Source organism: Cervus canadensis, chromosome 2 (genome assembly GCF_019320065.1).
Source record: "Cervus canadensis isolate Bull #8, Minnesota chromosome 2, ASM1932006v1, whole genome shotgun sequence".
NCBI classification, from domain to species: Eukaryota; Metazoa; Chordata; class Mammalia; order Artiodactyla; family Cervidae; genus Cervus; species Cervus canadensis.
In genome coordinates this window covers 33,378,182-33,392,705 of record NC_057387.1, presented here as the reverse complement: position 1 = coordinate 33,392,705, position 14,524 = coordinate 33,378,182, and the positions used below count along the sequence as shown (strand labels likewise).

General features: G+C 42.5%; 1 protein-coding gene across 1 annotated transcript in view; it reads right to left on the bottom strand.

Annotated features, from left to right (window-relative positions):
* AKNAD1 (AKNA domain containing 1) overlaps positions 1–14,028 on the bottom strand; it is a 43,270-nt gene extending 29,242 nt beyond the window's left edge. Inside the window, exons 1-5 of the mRNA XM_043448753.1 lie at positions 13,042–14,028; positions 10,973–11,012; positions 10,660–10,808; positions 10,479–10,541; positions 1,007–1,140 (exon numbers count right to left, since the gene is read on the bottom strand). Coding sequence (XP_043304688.1) covers positions 1,007–1,140; positions 10,479–10,541; positions 10,660–10,808; positions 10,973–11,012; positions 13,042–14,028 — 1,373 coding nt within the window. The remainder of the gene's footprint in view (positions 1–1,006; positions 1,141–10,478; positions 10,542–10,659; positions 10,809–10,972; positions 11,013–13,041) is intronic.
* Between the last annotated feature and the right edge of the window lie 496 nt (positions 14,029–14,524).

Sequence of the window (14,524 nt, the reverse complement as noted above, 5' to 3'; positions counted from 1 at the left end):
CAAGAGAAAAAAAGCTTTTGGGGGGAAAAAATCAATATTAAAACCACATCTTTGCTGCCTAATTACTCAGTATTGAAATAACCATTGACAGAGATGTCATTCATTTTGAAGAAGTAAGATTGTACTTTGGGAAAATTACCTCAGGACACTAGTGCCAAAATATAAACCATTAAAATATTTTGGCATCAAGAATGAATTCGTGTTAAAATACTAGGAATAGAAAGAGCTGAATTTACAAATATGAAGCCTACTAAATGAGTTCTTTAGATTCATACCAGGAAATTACATGGAAACAACCCTAGCCTTGAGTCCTGGAATATATCTTTGAAATTATTCAGATTGGAGAGAGCAGAGTATGGGGCCATCAAAATGGCCAGCTGGAATCCTTAATATGATTGTGCACTGAAGTTTCTAATGTGAATTACTTTAGGAATCATTTGACTTCAGGTTTTAGCATTTTGCCTTTATCAGGATTTGTGGGTCCCTCGCTCCAACATTAACCAACCGAACAGTGATTCTTTCCTGCCTGCTATCCCTTGGGTATTGTCTGTGGATAGTGAAAATGAGGGACAGAAAAGAATCAGGCAGGGGAAGTAAAGGCAGGAATGAGGTAAAGCAGAGAGCAGGGCAGGGGGGACCTGGGGAGGAGAGGGTCCTCTGGGCTTAGCAAACGAGCATTTCTAGGGTTTTCTTGTGCTCTTCTGAGTCTCAGGACTAATTAGCATGACATCCAACAGAATGCAAGCCAGTGGCCCAATGTCTGCTCCAGGGGACAATCGTTCATTCGGAACACTCCATCTGGGTCGGTTCCCCCCACAGGACCGTACACAGAGCAGGAATTTCATACTGCTTGCTGCATGGGATGACACCAATTCAACGGTGACACTGTTTTTGCTGACCCAAGACCAGTAGCTCTCCAAGCACTAGGCCAGCAGCCCCAGCAGAATTCCTCCTGAAGGAGCTCACCTCTGACACTTCCACCTCACAGAGGTGAAGTCTGACCTACCTTTCTGGATCAGAGTCGTTGACAGCTCGGGATTCGTGCCTGTGGACTTGCTCCTTCAGTGTCAGGTGCTTCTCCTTGTTGGCCAGAAACTCCTGCTCCAGCAGTTCGAGGCGTCCCTGCAATTTCTCCAGGACCTGCAGCAGTGACACGCTGAAATCATTCACATGTAAGTCCATGTGTGTAGTAGTAGTTTTTTCTCCAAAACACAATGAGGGTGTACCCTAGAGGAGTGTTAAAATGAAGCCACCATCCTTCTCCGGGCAATTGTTTTGTTACAGAGTTTGACATCTAAAATACAGACAACCCAAGAGCCGTCTTAACATTCACAACACCCCCACAGCGCATAGCTGAGAGTTCCGGTGACTTCTGATTTCTCTCCTAGAACCCACTCAGAGGCCTTTGAATTTTGTTGGTGGGACGTTAATAATCCTACATATTTGCAGAATAATTTTTAGCTTATAGAGCACTTTTCCATTAATTATCTTATTTAATCCACTATCAGTGTTGTAAATGTCACAAAGTAGGTTTATTATCCCAGTTTTATAGAGGAGGAAATTGAAGCTCTAGAAAGTATGTCAGAAGCCACATAAAACTTAGAAACCATAAATGCTTGAGAAGGGTGGAGGAAAGGAAACCTTCTTGGTGGGAATGCAGACTGACATAGCCACTATGGAAAACAGTATGGCAGTTCATTAAAAAACTGAAGCTAGAGCTACCATACGACACAGCAATCCCATTACTGGGCATAAATGCTGAAAAACCATAATTCAAAAAGACACATGCACTCCAGTGTTCACTGCAGCACTGTTTATAGTAGCCAGGACATGGAAGCAACCTAAATGTCCTTCAACCAATGAACAGATAAAGAAGATATGATGTGTATTAACAAGAGACTATTACTCAACCATAAAAAGGAACAAAATTGGGTCATTTGCAGAGATGTGGATGGACCTAGAATCTGTCATACAGAATGAAGTAAGTCAGAAAAACAAATATCGATGCAGGTATGTGGAATTTAGAAAAATGGTGCAGACGAACCTACTTGCAGGGCAGGAATAGAGAAACAGAAGTAGAGAATGAGGATGTGGATACGGCAGAGAGATGAACTGGGAGATTGGAATTGACATGTGAACTGCCACGTGTAACACAGATCACTCCTGGGAACCTACTGTATATCACAGGGAGCTCAGCTCAGTGCTCTGTGATGAGCTAGTTGGATGCGATGTGGCAGGGAAGTGGGAGGAAGGTCAAAGAGGGAGGTTCAGTTCAGTCGCTCAGTCGTGTCCGAGTCTTTGCAGCCCCATGGATTGCAGCATGCCAGGCCTCCCTGTCCATCACCAGCTCCTGGAATTTACTCAGACTCATGTCCATTGAGTCAGTGATGCCATCCAACCATCTCATCCTCTGTTGTGCCCTTCTTCTCCTGCCTTCAATCTTTCCCATCATCAGGGCCTTTTCCAATGAGTCAGCTCTTCGCATCAGGTGGCCAAAGTATTGGAGTGTCAGCTTCAACATCAGTCCTTCCAATGAACACCCAGGACTGATCTCCTTTAGGATGGACTGGTTGGATCTCCTTGCAGTCCAAGGGACTCTCAAGAGTCTTCTCCAACACCACAGTTCAAAAGCATCAATTCTTCTGTGCTCAGCTTTCTTTATAGTCCAACTCTCACATCCATACATGACTGCTGGAGAAACCATAGCCTTGACTAGACAGACCTTTGTTGGCAAAATAATGTCTCTGCTTTTTAATATGCTGTCTAGGTTGGTCATAACTTTCCTTCCAAGGAGTAAGCGTCTTTTAACTTTGTGGCTGCAATCACCATCTGCAGTGATTTTGGAGCCCAAAAAATAAAGTCAGCCACTGTTTCCACTGTTTCCCCATCTATTTGCCATGAGGTGATGGGACCAGATGCCATGATCTTAGTTTTATGAATGTTGAGCTTTAAGCCAACTTTTTCACTCTCCTCTTTCACTTTTATCAAGAAGCCCTTTAGTTTCTCTTTGCTTTCTGCCATAAGGGAGGTGTCATCTGCGTATCTGAGGTTATTGATATTTCTCCTGGCAATCTTGATTCCAGCTTGTGCTTCTTCCAGTCCAGCATTTCTCATGATGTACTCTGCATAGAAGTTAAATAATCAAGGTGACAATATACAGCCTTGACGTACTCCTTTTCCTATTTGGAACCGGTCTGTTGTTCCATGTCCAGTTCTAACTGTTGCTTCCTGACCTGCATACAGGTTTCTCAAGAGGTGGGTCAGGTGGTCTGGTATTCCCATCTCTCTCAGAATTTTCCACAGTTTATTGTGATTCACAGAGTCAAAGGCTTTGGCATAGTCAATAAAGCAGAAATATATGTTTTTGTGGAACTCTCTTGCTCTTTTGATCATCCAGCGGATGTTGGCAATTTGATCACTGGTTCCTCTGCCTTTTCTAAAACCAGCTTGAACATCTGGAAGTTCGCGGTTCACGTCCTGTTGAAGTCTGGCTTGGAGAATTTTAAACATTACTTTACTAGCGTGTGAGTGAGTGAGTGAAGTCGCTCAGTCGTGTCTGACTCTTTGCGACCCCATGGACTGTAGCCTACCAGGCTCCTCCGACCATGGGATTTTCCAGGCAAGAATACTGGAGTGGGTTGCCACTTCCTTCTCCAGGAGATCTTCCCGACCCAGGGATTGAACCCAGCTCTCCCACATTGTAGGTAGAAGCTTTACCGTCTGAGCCACCAGGGAAGTTGGTAGTTTGAGTATTCTTTGGCATTGCCTATTTTGGGATTGGAATGAAAACTGACCTTTTCCAGTCCTGTGGCCACTGTTGAGTTTTCCAAATTTGCTGGCATATTGAGTGCAGCACTTTCACGGCATCATTTTTTAGGATTTGGAATAGCTCAAATAGAATTCCATCACCTCCAATAGCTTTGTTTGTAGTGATGCTTTCTAAGGCCCATTTGACTTCACATTCCAGGATGTCTGGCTCTAGGTGAGTGATCATACCACTGTGATTATCTGGGTCATGAAGATCTTTTTTTGTACAGTTCTGTGTATTCTTGCCACCTCTTCTTAATATCTTCTGCTTCTGCTAGGTCCATACCATTTGTCCTTTATTGAGCCCATCTTTGCATGAAATGTTCCCTCTAATTTTCTTGAAGAGATCTCTAGTCTTTCCCATTCTGTTGTCTTCCTCTATTTCTTTGCACTGATCGCTGAGGAAGGCTTTCTTATCTCTCCTTGCTATTCTTTGGAACCCTGCATTCAAATGGGTATATCTTTCCTTTTCTCCTTTGCTTTTCACTTCTCTTCTTTTCACAGCCATTTGTAAAGCCTCCTCAGACAGCCATTTTGCTTTTTGCATTTCTTTTTATTGGGGATGATCTTGATCCCTGTCTCCTGTACAATGTCACAAACTTCCATCTATAGTTCATCAGGCACTCTGTCTATCAGATCTAGTCCCTTAAATCTATTTCTCACTTCCACTATATAATCATAAGGGATTTGATTTAGGTCATACCTGAATGGTCTAGTGGTTTTCCCTACTTTCTTCAATTTAAGTCTGAATTTGGCAATAAGGAGTTCATGATCAGAGCCAGAGTCAGCTCCCGGTCTTGTTTTTGCTGACTGTGTAGAGGTTCTCCATCTTTGGCTGCAAAGAATATAATCAATCTGATTTTGGTGTTGACCATCTGGTGTTGTCCATGTGTAGAGTCTTCTCTTGTGTTGTTGGAAGAGGGTGTTTGCTATGACCAGTGTGTTCTCTTGGCAAAACTCTATCAGCCTTTGCCCTGCTTCATGCTCTACTCCAAGGCCAAATTTGCCTGTTACTCCAGGTGTTTCTTGACTTCCTACTTTTGCATTCCAGTCCCTTATCATGAAAATGACATCTTTTTTGAGTGTTAGTTCTAGAAGGTCTTGTAGGTCTTCATAGAACCATTCAACTTCAGCTTCTTCAGCATTACTGGTCAGGGCATAGACTTGGATTACCGTAATATTGAATGGTTTGCCTTGGAAGCAAACAGAGATCATTCTGTTGTTTTTGAGATTGCATCAAAGTACTACATTTTGGACTCTTTTGTTGACTATGATGGCTATTCTATTTCTTCTAAGGGATTCTTGCCCACAGTGGTAGATATAATGGCCATCTGAGTTAAATTCCCCCATTCCAGTCCATTTTAGTTCGCTGATTCCTAAAATGTCAACTTCACTCTTGCCATCTCCTGTTTGACCACTTCAAGAGGGAGGAGATATGTGTATACATATAGCTGATTCACTTTGTTGTACTCCAGAAACTAACACAACTTTGTAAAGCAATGGTAATAAAAAATAAATTAATAATCCAATTTAAAAAATTGAAGTTAGAGGACCTGGGATTGAATGTCTTGGAGGATGTGATGGAGCAGAAATATCAGGAAATTTAGCCAGAGGCTTTGAGAAAGTCTTCCAGATGAGGCTCATGCAGATGAATATGTAAACTGTGCAGGTCAGGGTCTTGATGTATAGAGCCTACAGCAGTGCAGCCCCAGGCACTAAGCATTCCCTGACCACTGCCCGTGTTTAGTCCTGAGCCCAGAGTGGGAGAGAACAAAAGCTGTATCAGGCACAGTCTCTGGTCTCACGGGTTTTATTCCAGTTGGGAAAAGAGACTGTGGGAGAGAATACTTTGCCATGGCTCAGTGGAAGAAGTGAGACTTAACTCAGCTTAAAGGATGCTCAAGAGGGCTTGGACCAGGCAGTATCAGTGAAAATGGAGAGGAAAGGATGAATTGGAGAGATGTTACCAAAGGCAAGAATGCTGCATCATGGGGTTAGAAAATCAGATACACCAGAGTTCAAGTTCAGATTGTTACCTACTAATTGTATGATTTCAATCACCTTGAACTCTAAGCTTCAATTTTCACGTTTGAGAGCATAATAGCCCTCACCTCATATTGTGAAAATTAAATGAGATACTGCTTAGCACCAGGAGCATGGTACACATTCAGTAGATGGTAACTATCATCTTCATTGTTACTCTTACTATTATTGAAATAAATAAACAAGTTTATAAGCATATTGGCCAAAGGGCATAGAAAATGGCAAGTGTGGTGCATGTTTTCTATTTTCCTCCAGATCCATCCTCTATCTTTCTCTGTGCCCCTGCCAGGAGGCTGGCCTTCAATGGAGTGTACCAACAGGCTCCAGTGCCCTTGGCTTTGGTTGGTTTCAGTCAATGGAAGGCAACTGCAGAAGAGAGGAATTGAAGAAAGATGAGGTAGGGTCTTTATTTCCTTGATTTCCTCCTGCCTGTATTATCGCGGATTGGCTGTCTCTACCAAAAGCCACGGAGCTTGTCAGCTGCTCCTGTAACTACTGCTACTCTCCTCATGCACCATCATCTGCTCTTCCTCCGTCCCTCTGCCCCACTGTTCCTTCCATGAGGTCCTTTCTGCCCCTTAACTGGTTATAAAATAATGCCTTCCTAAACCCTCCTCAGTTCCTCCATTGGAGTAAGTCATCTCTTTCTTGCCAGGACCCTAACTGACACTATAAATCTCATAGATAGTATGCAGATTCCTAGCTTCAGAGGTGGGAATAATGTGAACCCCCTGATAAAAACAAGGAATTTGAAAAGGCTAACAAGTTTGAATGAAGATGTCAATGTTGGACAAGGTACAATGTTCAGTGAGAGCAGGAGATCCAAAGGAAAAGCAGCACCAGCATGTGGCCCTATAGATGAGAAGGAGGACTAGTCATTGGGAATTGGCAGCATGGAAATGGTGGTTAAAGCCATGGGAAGGAGTGAGGTGTTCAAAGGAAAAGAGAAAAGTAAAGAAAACCAATTATGAATTATAATTTGGAATCTCAGAATTTCAATTGTGTTCTACTCTCAGAAGAAGTTAGGACATAGTTTTCTTACCATAAATGTGCTTCATTTTACTCACTTGACTCTGAGATGGGCAGGTATGTGAAAGGTTTAAGCTTCTACAGTCAACACATAGAACCAGGATGTCTGCTCCAAAATCCAGATGCTTTCTACATATGCTGCTCATGCTGAGAAGGTTAGTTTTAGCCCTGTCTGGCCTTCCTTCACTGAACCAAATGGGCCTGGAACTCTCAGGCCAAGGTTAACACTGTCAGAGATCACCTCTCTTCTTCTCTGGGTCCCAACATGAATCCCCACATTCCCTCTAACATAGGAAGAAACTTCCTGAACCGAGGCCCTGGAAGGCTAGTGCCTCGAACCACTTTTCTCTGCTTTGGTTGGCCCTTTAAAAACTTTGCTATCCAAAAGTCTACAAGCAATAAAGGCTAGAGAGGGTGTGGAGAAAAGGGAACCCTCTTACACTGTTGGTGGGAATGCAAACTAGTACAGCCACTATGGAAAACAGTGTGGAGATTCCTTAAAAAACTGGAAATAGAACTGCCATATTACCCAGCAATACCACTTCTGGGCATACACACTGAGGAAACCAGATCTGAAAGAGACACGTGCACCCCAATGTTCATCGCAGCACTGTTTATAATAGCCAGGACATGGAAGCAACCTAGATGCCCATCAGCAGATGAATGGATAAGGAAGCTGTGGTACATATACACCATGGAATATTACTCAGCCGTTAAAAAGAATTCATTTGAATCAGTTCTAATGAGATGGATGAAACTGGAGCCCATTATACAGAGTGAAGTAAGCCAGAAAGATAAAGAACATTACAGCATACTAACACATATATATGGAATTTAGAAAGATGGTAACGATAACCCTATATGCAAAACAGAAAAAGAGACACAGAAATACAGAACAGACTTTTGAACTCTGTGGGAGAAGGTGAGGGTGGGATGTTTCGAAAGAACAGCATGTATATTATCTAGGGTGAAACAGATCACCAGCCCAGGTGGGATGCATGAGACAAGTGCTCGGGCCTGGTGCACTGGGAAGACCCAGAGGAATCGGGTGGAGAGGGAGGTGGGAGGGGGGATCGGGATGGGGAATACGTGTAAATCTATGGCTGATTCATATCAATGTATGACAAAACCCACTGAAATGTTGTGAAGTAATTAGCCTCCAACTAATAAAAAATAAAATATAAAAAAAAATTAAAAAAAGAATCTGCCTGCAATGCAGGAGACCCTGGTTCTATTCCTGGATCAGGAAGATCTGCTGGAGAAGGGATAGGCTACCCAATCCAGTATTCTTGGGCTTCCCTAGTGGCTCAGCTGGTAAAGAATCCACCTGCAATGTGGGAGACCTGGGTTTGATCCCTGGGTTGGGAAGATTCCCTGGAGAAGGGAAAAGCTACCCACTCCAGTGTTCTGGCCTGGAGAATTCCAGGGACTGTATAGTCCAGTCCATGGGGTCTCAAAGAGTCAGACATGACTGAGCGACTTTTCACTCACTCACTTGACTCATCTATCATTCACTCCTTAACTCCTGCAACCTGGCTTCGGTAGATCCACCACTCTATTGAAATCAGGACTGCCGAGGTCCCTCATGATCTCTCGGGGGCTAAATCCAATGCACACCTTGCTTTCCTTCCTTCTTTGAAGACTGGATGTTGTGGCCCACTCCCTCCTTCTCAGAGCCCTCTTTTCTCTGGACTTTTGTCGCTCTGCCCCTTCAGGTCTGCCTTGACCGTTCCAGTTTCTCCTTAGCAACCTCTCACTTGCCCCTGGTTACCGTTTCCCATGACTCTGCCTTGAATTTCTTCACCGCTTACTCCACCTGTTTGCCTGAGCAATCTCTATACTGCACAGCTTCAACCTACAACTGTGCCCAAATTTACTTGTCTGACCCAAACACATCCTCTGAAGTTCAGATCTGTGGCTCTAATTGCCTACTGGACCCCTCCAATTGGATGTCCTACAGGTGCCTCAAAATGTCCCAACTGAACTTGCCATCTGGCCTCCTGCCTGCCTCCCACACCCATTCTGAACCAGATCCTCCACTTTGATTCCTGACCTTGGTTAGCCAAGCTAGAAATCTGGCATGCATCCAAGCCTCCTCCCTCCCTTTATTTACCCTGTTAAGTCTGCCACCGCTTCCTTAAACTCTTAGATTTGTCCCCTTCTCCATCTTTATTGCCAGCCTTGGTTTAGGACTTCATAATTTGTTACCTGGATTATAATTTTCTAGCCTATTTCCTACTGTCTTGCCCCCATGGTGGTTGCTGTTTCTCAGCTTTAAACCATCCAGTGTTGCCCCATCATGCCACCTCAAGATGAAATTAATCTAAGCTCCTTAGCATGGCATAAAGGCTTCTCATGGTACAGTCCTTATCTAAGGACCTCTCTCCAGTCTCCTCCCTTCCCTGTGAGCTCCATCTGGTCAGTTATACTGCCACACTCCTCACACTCTCAGCACTGTCTTGCCCCTGGTCCACTGCACCTGCTGATTCCTTTTCATGGAACACCCCTTTGCCCTACCCCGCCATATTCTTCCTACAATGCCCAGTCCAGAAATCCCTTCCGGGAAGCCTTCCAAAGTACTCTCCCCCTGGTCAGGGTGAGCCTCTTCCGTGCCGCCATTAGCATCATATGTAATCATAGGTGACCTTTCTCATGCTGCATGTTACTTGTGGATTTACTGGTCTGTTGTTCCCAGGAGTCTATAATCCACTTGAAAAAGGGACTGTTTCTTTGCCTTCAAATTCCTTCTGCCTGATGCAGAGTCTGAGTCATAGGGAGTACCCCACAAATGTTATTGAATGAATGTGAGTTATTTAATTCATATGATGAAAGAATAATGATCTGTGTGTCTTAGCATTTGAATCTTCCTAGTTCTTTGTCTGTGTCTGGCTTCTGAAGCACAGCCTGTCCTGACTTTTGCCCATGTCCTTTGTGTGAGGACATCTGACCACCCATCTCACTACTGGTCCAATGGCCTAAACTACAATTTCAACTTCACACATCCCTGGTTCTAGCGGTCTCAGCTTTTGCCCATTGCCACGCTTCACCTCTACTCCATACAACCCTGACACTGATGAACGAAGCTATGGGTTCCAATGTAAAGTAGTGATTTGATGAAATGTGACAAAAAGCAAGGATATAAAATCCAAAGATTTTGATCTGAAAAGTATGTATTCAAGATTGACTTTTAGGGTTTTCAAGTTTTATATATTGAGTTTACAGATACTGGCAATTTTTATAGCCTGTGTCCCCCAGGCCCATCAAATCTGGTTGTGCTTGCCCTTTACAATAGCTGACATATTGTTTTCTTGAACCTACCATGGTTTCCGATTTATTATGGGATGACTGCTGAGGAAAAACAGCCATACAGATCCCCCTGAGAAGGAAAGAGGGCTAAATATATGTTGAAACAGAAAGCTCTACTCTCTCTTCGTCCTTGTAAGACAAAGATAGCTAAATCTTCAGCAAAGCTTTTCTTGCCAGAACATTTCTACCCCCACCAATGTAGAGAAAATATGATGCTAGAAAGTCATTTGTGTCATATTTTCCCATGTCAAATTCCCTAATAAAGACTTTTGAAACATGATAAAATTCATTACCAGCCTTCTGTGTTGAAAATGATAGGGAGAATCCTGTGCTATGCGTTTGGAAAATTCTTGTACCTGCAGTGAAAAAAATGCAATATTTTATTAAGGGCCTGATGTCTTATATTTGAATTTGGTTACTTCTATTTTTCATAATAAGCTTTAAAAGTATTACTTTAAAAAAAAAAAGTATTACTTTAGCCTTCAGTTGATCAGTCTGTTCTTTTAACTTCTGACACATCTCCTTCCCCTGGGATATCTTTTGAAATATGTAGGAAGAACTCAAGGAAGGGTCTTCCTTAGAAGTTGATGGCAGCTTAGAGAGATTCGGCTCAGATTCTATTCCTACATAAGAAAGAATAAATTTTGGCTACCATTCATCTCAACTGCATTGCAGTTTTGTTAAGAACCGAAAACAGAAGTCTGTGGCAATCACCATCATTTGCTGTTTAAAAAAATCTCTTTTCAAAAGGTGTATCTAAGTCAAAGAGATTTAAAAATGCTAGTACCTGCGAGATGTTCTTGGTGGATATGTACTGTGGGCTCCATCTGCACAATGAAAGGATAAGAAAACATTACTGTTGATATTAACCAACGACACCATTATGCAGGATGACCCAATGTGTTCTGGTCATCATGGAGGCCACCCAGAGTTATGTCAAGAGCTGAGGCCCTGATGCCAAGGTTGAATTCCACTCTGACACTTATCTGCCAGGTGATCCAGAGCAGTTACATTATTGCTATAAACCTCAAATTCCTCAGCAATAAAATGGGGATAGTAACAAGCTATTTCATAGTGTCATGATGAGAATTAAATGTTACCATAGTATCTGGCACATGGAAAATATTCAATATATGTTAGCTGTTACTGTTACCATGTTTGATAATATTATATGGAATACTCAAACCCTTCTCCTACAGTTCGACCACAAATTCCCAGGGCAGGGATCTCTGTTGGTCTCATCACTGACTCTGTTGCTAGTGCTCTCACTAACACCAGATAGATACATGGTGGCTAGTGTCTGGGAGCAAGATAGTGACTTCACACAGGACATTCCCTTTTCTACTCACCACAGGCTAACTGGATAAGAGTTCAAATTCCAGAGTGATTCACCTTGATCGTCTTCCCATTGTTCCCAACACACAGAGCTCACAAACACACTAGAGGCAGAGAGCCAATGTTGAGGTCAAACTAGACTGTGGTTATTAGGAATATCTCGGGTATGTGATGGCTATGGAAACTAGAGTCCAGTTCTCCAACCTGAATGGACAGAACAAGACAAAAGCAGACGACCCACTTCAGACTCGCATTACCAGAGACAGATGAACTTGCTATTCATTTTGCCTCTACTTCCCACAGGGCACTGTGGGACAAGAACTGTGCCCACCCAAGAACGTTCTTCTGCAAGCAGAATGAGGAATGCAGAGACTTCCCAATGTCACAGGGGTACAGATTTCTCCAAGACTGAGAGAAGCATCCCGGTCAAGGCCGAATGGGCTGCTGACTCCAGGTGGTGGTTGTGTGTTGCAAGGGGTAGGGGAGGTTCTATTCAAATTCCCCAGAAGTTTCAGTTAAAAGAAAAGGTGGATAAAGGGGTGGAAATGGAAACAGGTGGGGAGTGATCAGGCAGGGTGCCCTTAATAGACTGCTCAAAAGAAAAATCATACAGTCCTAGCAAAGTGCTGGAGAGCTAAAGTGTTTACTTTGATCATTAATGTGAACTTATTTAACTACAGAACCTCAAATAGTCAATGAGATCCTCAGCCTCAGCATTTGGGAAGGTGGGTGGAAGGATGGAAAGATGGGGAAAGGGGAAAAAGTATATATTAAATGTTAACAAAATGTTGTACTAAATAGTTACCAGTATAACAATCTTGAAATGTGTTATTAAAGATCATAATTCAAGTTAGCATTCATAACCAAGGGCATAATATATGCAAACACCTGGCCAGGAGAACCTGGCCAGTTCCCCTCCTCTGGGGGAACTTGGGTGATGGAAAGATGAAGACAATGAAGACAAGGTAGCTGCCTCCAGAGCCTTAAAATCTAGTAGAAGGAACAGATGTTTAGAAATTGTAATGAGGCAAGCAGGCTGAGATAAGCTCTGACAGAATACTTAACAAACACGGATGGAAAAGACTGGCTGTGGGATTCTGAAAAGTCTCATGGCCAGTGTGGAGTTGAAGGAGACCATGAAAATGAGCAGAGGTTTGATTAGCAGAGGTGGGATGTTCCTGGCAAGGCAGGAGCTCAGAGAGGGTGGGCCCAGCCCACTAACTGAGGATGATTCCTGGGGGAGGGGAGCTGAGTTCAGAAGGCTAGGATGACAGGAAAAATGGGGAAATGCAAATTCCAGGTTGAAGAATTTGGATTTTATTCTGTGTTATTGTTAGTTCAGTTCCAGATTCTTCTCATGAGGACACCTACTGAGCTCCTGAGAGGTCAGGGCACTGGACTAGAACTAGAATTCAGAACCTTAGAACTACAACTTAGTTCTATGCACCTTCTGAAGACCCACACGCATATGGATGAGCAGCGGTCATGGGGGTGTGTTTCCTGAAGACTGCTTTCACTTACCTTCACCCGTTGTGAAGGTTCAGTAGTTTCCCATGTCTGCTCTTGTTTTTCAACATAATTTGATCTAGATGTGATTTCTGAAATATCTTGCCCAACAGCTGACTTCTCTCTCAATTTAGGAGAAAAGCTGGCTTGTGGATCTGTTATAAGTGGTTTGTCAATTATGTTATTTTTAGGAATTTTCACTTTGGGAGCAACCTTAGAGAAATCAGAGAACCAGTAATAAACTTGACTATGGCCATATTTGAACTTGTCGCCAGAGCTTACTTTTTCAGCCTGTTTCTGAGGTGTCTGACATAGGCAACTTTTTTGTTTATCATGTAGACTTCTGATTTTAGTTAGAAAATTTGAATTTTCCTCATGGTTGCTTTCTCCAGCAGCCACTAACTCATCTGAATCGGAGGTGTTTTCCTCTGTCATAGTCAGAGAACAACTGGGCTTATTGCTATTTTCATCATCACTTTTGGAGTTGAGTTGGTCAGTGAGTTCTGAGGATTGTTCTGTCGGCCAAGAATTCTTAACATGCCACACAATAATATTTTTAATAATAGCTTCATCAAAACTGTCATTATTAGAGATCTCTGGGAGAGTTTCACAATCAATGCCTTGATCTTTGGAGAATTCTTCTTTGCAAAGGTGATGGAGTAAAACATCAGAAATGTTTGACTTTGAAGTGTCTTCCTGATTAGCTGGAATAGGAAGATTCATGGTGCATTGATTCTCTTTATCACATGTTTTGCTGACAGCATTTTCAGTCGTTTTATCCAAAGTCATGGTCATATCTGCCTCTTGGCAAGTCTCTTTATATGTAGCCTTTTCTTGAGACTCATCTTCTGTTAAATTCATTTGATTTGAAACATCAGGGATGTCATATCTTGAGGTAAGATTATAACCATGGTATATCTTAACTTGGGAGAAACCATCATCATAAGGCAAATCCTCCTGTTGCTTAGAAGTTGTGTCTTCCAGGAAATAGGCTTTGTCCATGTATGTGCAGCCTGACCTCCTTTATCAGTTGTTCCTGATCTTGATGTCCTTAATTATAGCAATAGATCTTCTGGTTTTCATTAATTGTCTTCACTGTGTGTCCTCATCTGTGCAAAATGAAAAGAACATCATTGTTAAATATAATTTATATAATGTATGTATGGTATGCTTATCCAGGCATCTATGCCAGATCAAAGTGGGTGTTTTCCACTTAGAGAAATGCAGTTATAAACGTGAAGGCAGAAAGCTCTGCCAAGAGGAACTGATCCTAAATATTACATTAACATAATTGATGGTATATAAGCAAGGAATTAGAAAGGGGGGGTGCTAAATATTTTGTTCATTAAACTTTGAGGGAGACATTGGTTTCCAGTTAATGACCAAATGTTTATCAACTTCTCTTAGGAAGTACTATTTGAAATTTGTGCTCCCAAAATAGCAGCTTGGGATGCAAGTAAGGGATTGATTTTTTTTTTTTAAGTACCATGGCTGTCCC